General features: G+C 48.7%; 1 protein-coding gene across 1 annotated transcript; it reads right to left on the minus strand.

The window, feature by feature from the left end:
* Positions 1-53: 53 nt before the first annotated feature.
* On the minus strand, positions 54-10,201 carry LOC116377702 (kinesin-like protein KIF26A; the record flags this gene model as incomplete). Its single annotated transcript, XM_031839409.1, has 6 exons — positions 54-4,225; positions 5,191-5,353; positions 6,438-6,594; positions 8,652-8,835; positions 9,755-10,026; positions 10,108-10,201. Coding segments are annotated over 6 exons (4,143 nt in total), but the record flags the coding sequence as incomplete, so codon positions are not given.
* Positions 10,202-10,452: the final 251 nt, after the last annotated feature.

The raw sequence follows: 10,452 nt of genomic DNA on the forward strand, positions 1-10,452 counted from the left end.
GGTGAGGGGGGAGTGTGTAGCGGTGAGGGGGGAGTGTGTAGCGGTGAGGGGGGAGTGTAGTTGGATATGTACATGGGGAATCTCAGCGGCCTCATGAATTATTCATGAGGCGGATCATGCATCAGACTCTCTGACCTGCTGCATGAATCACAATCAGCTGCTGGAAGGTCACATCGTCACACATAATGTGACGATGTGACGATAACGCTTAAAGGCTTAAATGTGCTCAGCATTCATGAAAATATGATATTGAACAGCCGCTTTCATCCAGTCAGCACAATATGGACAAACAAACGTGTTAATGTGTCGATGTAGCTTCTCACACATTCTGATCAACACATTGAGAAGCTTCATGTTATCTGTGGACAGCAGATGAACTCTGGCTCACAGCTTCACTGATTGGTGCAGAATGAATAAATAAATAAATACATTTTGACATTTCTCTACATTAACCGTTTGTTGTTTTAAAGTCTTTAATCGATCTCAAGAAGAACAAACTGTATAAAAGATGCTGCTGTGCTCTAGCAACAAATACATATACTATATTCTATATATACAACACTATGTGTACTACAGTATAACTAGATGCATTCTGAGCTGATTTAACAACCACTAAGTGGTCCACATTGCTGAGAAAGTTTCAGATTTGTGGATATTTTTAGATAAATCTTGATGAAGTTTTAACACCATCGTGCGAAAAAAATTTGCACATTGAAATGTAAAATATTAAAATATATTGTGCTGATTGTGCTGAAAAGTCCAGATCACATCCCTGTAAACCCAACCAGAGAATAAACGGCCGTAGATTTAGATGTTTTTTTACATAAATCATTTGAATGTTGTCCAACACTTTTACAAGGTGTGAGGCTGCAAGGGTGCATTAAAGGAAGCAGGGCTTTAGACTGTTGAGTCATGGTATCTGGTCACGTTTGGGTCCTAAATCAACACCTTCTCATTCAGAATTCGTAGCAAAACGTACAAAAATGATGCACCTTGATGTATAGAGATTCTTACCTCTGAAGCAGTAACAGGACAGGAGGGAGGTGGACGAGTGCAAAGCCGACTCACCGTTTCCTCTCTTCTTGGGCGATCTAGAAACTTTGCTCCTATTGGACGAAGCTGATGCTCCGGTTTCGCTCACGGAGTCGTTGTGCGCCGAAGACGCGCTGCCGGTGGTCTCGCTGTCCCGGATCACGCTCTCATAGCCACTGCTGCCCCCGCTGTGGTAGAACAGGGCGGTGCGGCCCATGGCGGGCGGCAGCTCTCCGCTGAGGACGCTGCTGTTGTCGCTGCCGTGCCCGCTGCTGTGGCGCTGCGGCCTCCGAGGCGCCGTGATCTTGCTGTAAGGCGAAGGTAGCGGCGTGTTGCCCGGCAACCCGATGCTGCTACCGGTCGTCCCACCACTTCCCGTTTCTCCCCTGGATACCCTGTTGAGCTGCTTCCTTTGGCTACCGGTGGCTAACTCACTAACCCGGCTGTTAGCCGCCCTGCTGATGGCCTGCTTGGTGCCCATGACGGTGCCTCTTCCCGTCTTGGCTGCTGCCCCCAACCGAGCCGGGGACTTTCCAGTTGGAGGGAGGCCGGTGTTGCGTCCGGCTACGTGATCGAGAGGTTTAGGTGAGGAGGAAGGGGTCTTGGGACTGCCGGTGGACAAAGTACGAACCTTTGATCCACCAGACGTTGCTGCTCGAGAGCTGCTGTTGTTGCCTTCGACCGGCCCCAGTTTGCTTGTAGTTGCAAAGACACCGGGAGAAACTTGGGAGGAAGAACCAGATGTGGAGCTGGAGGCCGGAACCCCGAGTCTTGGAACTGATCTGTTGGATCTGCTGTTGCTCCCTAAAGTAGCAGCATTGCTCTCCCTGGACAGCTCAAGCTTGGACCCAGCTAAAGTTTGACTCTCCAGAGACCTCAGAGTCCCGTAGTACCTGGAAGACTCCGCTTTGCTCCCTCGTGTCTTCAGGCTGGAAGATGTCCTGGCGAAACTGTGTTCGGTTTTTAAACAAGATGTTCTGTGGCTGAATGAATCTGCCCACAGCCTGATGTTGAATTCCTCCTCTGAGGTTGATGTTTTAGGGAATGGAAACTTTCCAATGGCGCTGCTTGTTTTTAAGGCACTTGGAGACAGTGCAGTCCTTGTCTTTAGGTCTTGGCTCAACTGTCTAACAGGCGGAGCAAGAGGGGAGATGTTTCCACATCCAGACCTAGATATCACACTGCTTTTCTGCCCATTCAACCTTTTCCCCAAGGAGGAGAACCTCAGGGTACCCGTCACCGAAGCGCCCTCGCGAACACATTTTGATTCTGAATTCTGGGGAACGGAAACAGTTCCTAGAGTTGTCGCACCTCGGGTGAGTCGTGGCAGCTTGATGAGAGTATCTCCCCTCCTGCCGCTGGACTTCTCACAACCATCCACAACCCTCTGAGCGGAAGACGACATTGTCGTCTTCGGTAGCCGAGGTACGCTGTTGCTGTTCCCTCCGGGCCTCTTAGAGGAAACACTACTCGTGCCACTTCTTGGTGGCTTACCTGCAGAGAGAAACCCAACCTCTCTGGGATCGAACTGACTGCTTCCCTGAAGCGAAACAACATCATCGTGTCTCCCTTCCTGTCTGCTGCAGACCACGGCTGCAGATGAGGTAGGCTTGTTTTTCCTGGGAAGACTGGAATGGGCGACAGGATGTGGAATCTGGGCTAATGCAGAAGTGTTCAGAGTACCGTCTCTCACCGCGAGAGAGGCTTTGGTGGAGTCAGGGGATGGAGGACACTTGGTAAAAGAAGGTTTGTTTGGAGTAGCAGGGTTACAGTCCAGCTCTGAGAAACCAACGCCACTGTCATTCAGGGAGCTCTTCATGCTGTGCTGCAAAAATGTCTGTTTATGAAACATACTTGGCGAGGTTAGCATGGATGCATTCTCCGATGCCATGACTTTGTCCCTCAAGTAAAGCCTGCTTGTTGAATGAGTGCCTTCAGCCGAATCAGCACTCACTTCACTCGGCCGTGAGCCGCGAGCCGACCGCTTGTCGCTATGGTGAGGAAACAACCCTTCCCGGCAGTCGGTGCCAACGTCGGCCCCGGGTCCCACAGCTCCTTGTTGACCCATGTAAGCATCGTACTCGTCATTAATACTGCTGATGATGCTGACGGGCCGAGAGTCGGAGGATAACCCTCGCCGAGAGCGGTCACTCTTGAAGCCGAGGAGGTTGGAGGGGCGGCCGTTGTCTGGGACGAGGCCGAGAGGAAGCTCCTCCACGACCGTGAACACAAGCTCGTCCTCCCCGTTCAGCTCCACGGGCTGCTGCAATGTGATGGTAGTTCTCAGAAAATCCCTGTCAAGGTGTCCTCCGAACAGAGCTGCCCGAAGACTGTGGGCCCGTTCCATGTTAGGAGACCCCAGAGGGTGGCTTTGCCTCAGTTGACTCATACCCACAGGGGGCGTCCTACCTACAACCTGAGGCTGAGATGATGCCCTGGATGTCCTGGGTAAGGACGGAGAGGCTGACAGCTTGGGAACACCTCCTCTGAGGTAGACCTTCTTTCTCAGCACGGGCTCCGAGTCCTGAGAAAAACTCCGACTAGGTTTCACCACACATGGATGAAAGGGGTTAGCAAGTTTCTCCACATCTGCACTCGTCTGTTTGGAAGAGTCCATGAGGCCACCGGCTGAAGGGAATGTGGATTGTCCCTGATCGGGTTTATTTGAGCATGATGTGCTTTCTGAGAACCCGGGGGAGGGATTCTTATCTGATCTGGGTGGAGACGTTGTCTCGGTGGGTTTAGTGGCTCCAGTCTGAGTCCTGAGCGCCGCTGCTTGTGCTGCTTTTCCCTCCGTGCTGAACGCGTCCGGACCCTCGCTGCCGTCGATGCAGTCGAGTCTCTCCTGCAGCTCTGCGAACGTGTTGCACTTTAAGTGATTGCCGTCGGATCTGGGTGCGTCTTTCACCCACTTTTTGGTCAGCGAGGGGATGATTGGAATGCAGGAAGGCGGTCCCTCGTTGTCGCTGAGTTCTCGGTCCGAGACGGCCACCCCTCCGGGTCCGACGTAGATGACGGTGTCGCAGGAGTGTTCGCTGCTGGAGGAGCAGTCGGGGTCGCCAGACAGCAGCAGCAGGGGCGTGTCTGTGTCGAGGGCCACGATCTTTGGGTGGAACGGTCGAGGATGAGGAGGTCGATGGGACGGGCCTTCCTCACAGGACCTGTCCCCTTCGGATGAGCTGGAGGAGGTCTGCTGGATAGAAAAAGGAAATCGCACAGGATTAACATACTAGAGAGGCCTGAACTACCTGAAGGCAAATCCATTCCCGGAGCAGACGTCGTCGATACACTGTGAGGTTACGAGTTCAAACTGTGGGCTGGGTAAAAATGCATGTCAATGAGATATATAAGCTTGTCACCATATGGCTTGTTTCAATCCATAAAACTGCCGTCCCCATGGGAACAGTGATATTGATTATCTGACATATCAGAGAAGAACTCGCTGAATTATGACCGTGTGACTCTCAGACCCCCGTCAAAGATTTACACTATAGATTTTATCAAAGCCAGCATCGTGGAAGTACAACTGAACATAAATAAATAAAATAAAATAATTCCCTTTAAATTTTTATTTTATAAATGTGCTTTTCAAAACTCTAAAATGTCACCGTTACTTTCTGTCTCAGCTGTCTCAGTCAGAGTCACATCACTCCGAACATCTCGTAGAAAACACGACATTCTTCAAGACAAGAGAAGGTCATCACGCCACATGTTTTGCCAACATTTTGTATCCATGCGACAAAGAACTCAACTATTGTTTAGTTCACATGGGAACAGTTTCAGTGAAATGTTTTACAGAAGCCATCAGTCACAGTGCATCAGAAATGACCTTTTTAACTCTTTGTTTTACAGGATATTGTTGTAGTTACACCCAATAGTTAGTGCACGATGTCATTATCTCAAACATTGTCACATTTTATGTGGATTCGTGTTTCCAAACTTGCTTCTCTTAAGTTTCCCTTTGAGGGGACAAATAAAGTATTTTGGATTAAATAGAAGAAGGAAAGCCTCATGTGGGAATTCTAAGAAACAGGATGATGACAGAAATAAAAAACTAATAATTTAAAAATGCCCACAGACATTAAGTGTCCCGATCAGCGTCTCTCTCAACCCTGCACTTAGCACTGAGACAGGAAACCTGAATGAAAGGCGAAGAACCTTGGGCTTCTTCTTCCTCATGCTGTGGATGCGGGAGACCAGCTGCACGGTGGTCAGCGTCTCCATGTAGTTGGCCGGGGAGTCGGAGATGTGGGCGATCATGGTGGTTCGACAGTTGATGTTTCCGAGGGATTCTCTGAGCAGCATGGTGAGCTTACTGTCCCTGAATAATACATCAAGAAACCCCTCGTTAGCCAAAAGAAAAGGGCAAAGACAGGCCTGAGAACCCCCCCTTAGGATCCCAGAAACCATTCATTACCGCCACGCAACAGTCGGGCACCGACAAGCAAAAAAGGGAATAGGAATGATCTCTCATTTGACATTAATGAAGCCCACTTTGAACTCCACGCCACATGTGAGCTGTAGTCAGAAATGGAGGGAAACGTGGATGAAATCCTGCCTGTGAAAAGAAGAGCTACAAGGATCACAGAGTGAATCGACATACTGCAATCCAAGCTGCTGTTAACCACAACAACAAAGCTGAGGTCCAAGTTTTATGCAAATTTATGACATTTTGGGAAATTCAATGTGAATCAGTGAATGTTTGAATCAGCTCCCTTTATGTGAAGAAAGATAAAGAATAACTAAACCTCCAAACGTCTTCCTTCAGCTGAAAAACAATTTATCTTTTATTATTTAGTCGTGTTGGTGATGGATTCATTCAACAGCTAACAAAAGCTAACCTGGCTCCAGAACTCTGCCTTTGGGTTTGTCGTCATTCCAACTTCTGATTTGTGAGGTAAATGGAACACAGAAAAATACCAACTTTTGAACGGTTGTCTTTTAGCTCTGGTACCTGTACACCAGTGTTTTTCAACCTTTTCTGAGCCGCGGCACATTTTTTACATTAAAAAGATCCCGCGGTACACCAACAACCGAAATGTTACAAAATGACACCTTTTAGCATAATACAGCAGATATGCAGGGGTGTCAAACTCAATCCCAGAGAGGGACAACATAAGAAATTGTGACTACGTTGAGGGCCAAATAGAGTCACCATTTAATAAACAGGACAGAAGGGATATTGGACAAAGTGCAAGAAGAATACATGTTGAGGTAGGCTACATTATTTTATGCATACATACCAGAGCCAGATGTTTGGCATCTTTTCTTGGCTGCCAGTTCATTAATATCTGGGGTTATTAATGTCTTTTAGCTCTGGTACCTGTAGGGGACGTGCTCGGTTGTGTCGTTTAGCTCTGGTACCTGTAGGGGACGTGACCGGTTGTGTCGTTTAGCTCTGGTACCTGTAGGGGACGTGCTCGGCCCCGTTGGCGAGGGCCAGGATGACGTTTCCCAGCGCAGACAGAGACAGACACTGTCCTCCTCCTCCCTCTCTGGTCCCGCTGATGTCCGTCTCACAGCTTCCCAGATCCAGGAGGTGAAGACGACTCCCACCAGACACTGAGAGACACAGAGGAAGTTTTTAAAAAGACAAACTACAATACAGCCTGTTTAACTGATTATTGCTGCTGGAATACATCGGCTGGTTAAAGGACTGGTCAATTAATCGATTAATTTAATGACAATCAGAACAAGAACACCAATCAATTCAAGACCACAAGGTCCCAGGTCAAGAACATACAAATCCCAATTCAAGGCAGAAGTCAAGATCAACAAGTTCCAAGACAAGAATAGCAAGTCCTAAGTCAAGTTACAAGTCAGGTCCAACAAGTCCCTAATAAAGACTGGCAAGCCCCATTGTCAGAGTCTAAAGTCAAGACCGACAAGTCCCAAGCTTCATTTCCTCCGGACGCCTCTGCAGCTCAGATCAGATACTCGGATCAGTTTCAGTCTGTTATCTCCGCTCATCTCATTATGTCGGCATCAGCAAGATTTACAAACTGCTGAGAGCAGCTTAGTTTATACCCGCCGGTCTATAAACACTGCAGGACACGGAGGCTTCGGGCCTCATTAGCCATGCAGATTTATTCCAGCTGTGGACGGAGTCACAGTGAAACACTAATAACTGTGGAAATGGCTCTGCTGTGACAGGCAGACGTGGGCGGTGGTGGCGTTAGCGTAGCCTCTCTGCTCGTTAATGCTCCCAATGACGCTAATTAGCAGCTACGTGTTTGGAAATTAATAGCAGAAGATGAAGAAGAAGAGAGTCAACTGCTAATGCTAATGATGGCTGCACCATCACTAACGGTAGATTTGATTCAGCCTGAGGGGGTCGGAGTCTACGACCTGTGGTTGTGGATAATGTCTGTGGTTGTGGATGATGTCTGTGGATGATGTCGGTGGTTGTGGATGATGGTTGTGGATGATGTCTGTGGATGATGTCAGTGGTTGTGGATGATGGTTGTGGATGATGTCGGTGGTTGTGGATGATGGTTGTGGATGATGTCTGTGGTTGTGGGTGATGTCTGTGGTTGTGGGTGATGTCGGTGGTTGTGGATGATGTCGGTGGTTGTGGATGATGTCGGTGGTTGTGGATGTCTGTGGTTGTGGATGATGTCTGTGGTTGTGGATGTCTGTGGTTGTGGATGATGTCGGTGGTTGTGGATGTCTGTGGTTGTGGATGATGTCTGTGGTTGTGGATGATGTCTGTGGATGATGTCTGTGGTTGTGGATGATGTCTGTGGTTGTGGATGATGTCTGTGGATGATGTCGGTGGTTGTGGATGATGTCGGTGGTTGTGGATGTCTGTGGTTGTGGATGATGTCGGTGGTTGTGGAGGATGTCGGTGGTTGTGGATGATGTCGGTGGTTGTGGATGTCTGTGGTTGTGGATGATGTCTGTGGTTGTGGATGATGTCTGTGGATGATGTTGGTGGTTGTGGATGATGTCGGTGGTTGTGGATGTCTGTGGTTGTGGATGTCTGTGTTTGTGGATGATGGTTGTGGATGATGTCTGTGGTTGTGGATGATGTCTGTGGTTGTGGATGATGTTGGTGGTTGTGGATGTCTGTGGTTGTGGATGATGGTTGTGGATGATGTCTGTGGTTGTGGGTGATGTCTGTGGTTGTGGATGATGTTGGTGGTTGTGGATGATGTCTGTGGTTGTGGATGATGTCTGTGGTTGTGTATGATGTCGGTGGTTGTGGATGATGTCTGTGGTTGTGGATGATTTCTGTTGGTGGAACCTGTACAGGTACGGTCTGACTTTCCGTGTTTGTCTGTTGCTCAAAGCCCATTGGTTCCCACTGAAGACGTGAATCTTTAAAAACTAAAATCTGTAGTTTCTACATAACAAAAAGGAGGAAATTGGAAACAAATGACTTTGTTGTAGTGAATATTTACGGCAGCAGGATGGTGGATGTGTGATTGAGTCAAGATAAACTACAGTGTTAGTGAAATGCATCCTGGGAGTTGTAGTTGACTTCCCTCTTTCAGTTTGTAACTTCACAGGATTCTTGTAGTTTTGACTTTCAGCCGAAGAACCAGATATTTTCTGAAGCTTTTGAAAAACTTCACAACTCTCTAACATCAGATCAGTTAATAACCAGGTGAACTGACCTGCTGCCTTGCTGCCTTTGTCCAGCCTCTCCTGGTTGAGGTGCAGGCTGAACAGGAAGTGAGAGTTCCTCCGGGCCTCCTGGTCGCTTGGTGCCCGACTGCTCCTCCTCGCCGTCAGGGCGGCGTCCAGGAAAAACGCTGCTCGCTCTGCATTGTTCGCCCGCAGCTCCGTCTGGTTCTGCAGCTGATGGAGAGAGAGACGGTCAGGAGATCAAGGGGAACAAGAACCCAGAGGGGAACCATATAATAATAGAAATACTGTGAGGCAAATACAACACATGACGGAGGGACGTGGAGGTGGGCGCGCTAGTTATAGTGCTATGTTAATTTAGTGCCTGTGCTATGTTAGAGCTATTGAGTGCTAGTGCTAATGCTAGTGCTAATGCTAATGCTAATGCTAGCAAACCTGACCACTATTTGAGGCTGTCGACTCGAGGACAGATTCACATAAACCATCACTCTGAAGGCCATAAACAGGATGTTGCCCAAAGTCTGCTCAGTCGCAGAGCAGAAGAAGAAAAGATGTCACTCTGCAGGTGAGATGAAGACGTCATTGTGAGTTTATAAAGACGTCTCAATGAGAAAACGACATGACTGACATTTTATTAAGATAAAAGTGAGAGAAGAGAAATGAGACAGAATGAAGTTTGATGAAGAAAAGGAAGTGAACGGAGATAAAAGTGTCAGACAGAAGAAGCTCTGGGGAGATGAAATAGAATATAAGAGTAGAAAGGAAGGAGGTCACAACTAATTGGACAGAGAATAAGTCCCAGGAGGTGAAGAGGAGGTCAGACAGGAGGAAGGGAGGGAAGGAGGCGAGGAGATAACAAACATCTGGTTTTCACTGGAAATATCTGAACGCTGCTTCCTGCATGTATTTATGCTGTTTATCATTTTAGCAGATACACATGATTACAGCTGTCTAATGGTCGTCTGGTACCAGACATCCTCAGTGACACAAGAGCGAACTGCATCATTAATCCTGAGTCTCTGTGCCGGCTTTTATTTTGAAAATCTGGTCAGTGTGCTGCTCCTGAGAGGTGAAGCGATGAAATAAAGAGATGATTTATAGGAAGTGGAGGAGGAAGGAGCTCCTCTCTAACCTGGGATCCACAGAGAGGGTCCTCTCTCAGGGACACCGCGGGGCCCGGGGCCTCCTGGTGCCCCCCCGCTGAGGAGGAGGCGAGCTCAGCCAGGAGGTCGGTGAGCGTCTCCTCCCGACCGGAGACCTCCACGGCGGACGCTCTGACGGAGAAGTGAGCTCCAGACTTCTCCCTCCGCTCCTCGATCACCTTAAAGAGCCACGAGATGGCTGTGGGAGCCACGCCCAGACTCTGGGTGGAGCAGTCTCGACCAATCATGGTGTAGGTCTTACCTGGTGTGGGGGCGGAGTCAACACAACAGTCATGTGACACTCAGAAAAGTGTGTGTGTGTGTGTGTGTGTGTGTGTGTTACCCAGGTGAGCGTGTCCGAAGCAGAAGATGCAGCCGTCCGCTCCGTTCACCACCGACTGGATGACCTCAGCCGCCGCCCCCGAACACACCTCGGCCTATCAGGAGCCAGATCCAGTTAAGATCCACCAATCACGTCACAGAACAGTCTCCTTACAGGGAGGTCGTGTACTAACTGACCCTCATGCAGAGCAGTGGTGTGATACCATAGTACAGTCACATGAAGATTACTCTCTAACTGATGGTACCACAGGAAACTCTAGGTCACCTGAGGTCAAGTTAGCTCAAGTCATGAGATGTAAACACACACACACACACACACACACACACACACACACACACACACACA

The sequence above is a fragment of the Anarrhichthys ocellatus genome, unplaced genomic scaffold (assembly GCF_004355925.1).
Source record: "Anarrhichthys ocellatus isolate YVR2014 unplaced genomic scaffold, GSC_Weel_1.0 scaffold1580, whole genome shotgun sequence".
Classification (NCBI taxonomy): domain Eukaryota; kingdom Metazoa; phylum Chordata; class Actinopteri; order Perciformes; family Anarhichadidae; genus Anarrhichthys; species Anarrhichthys ocellatus.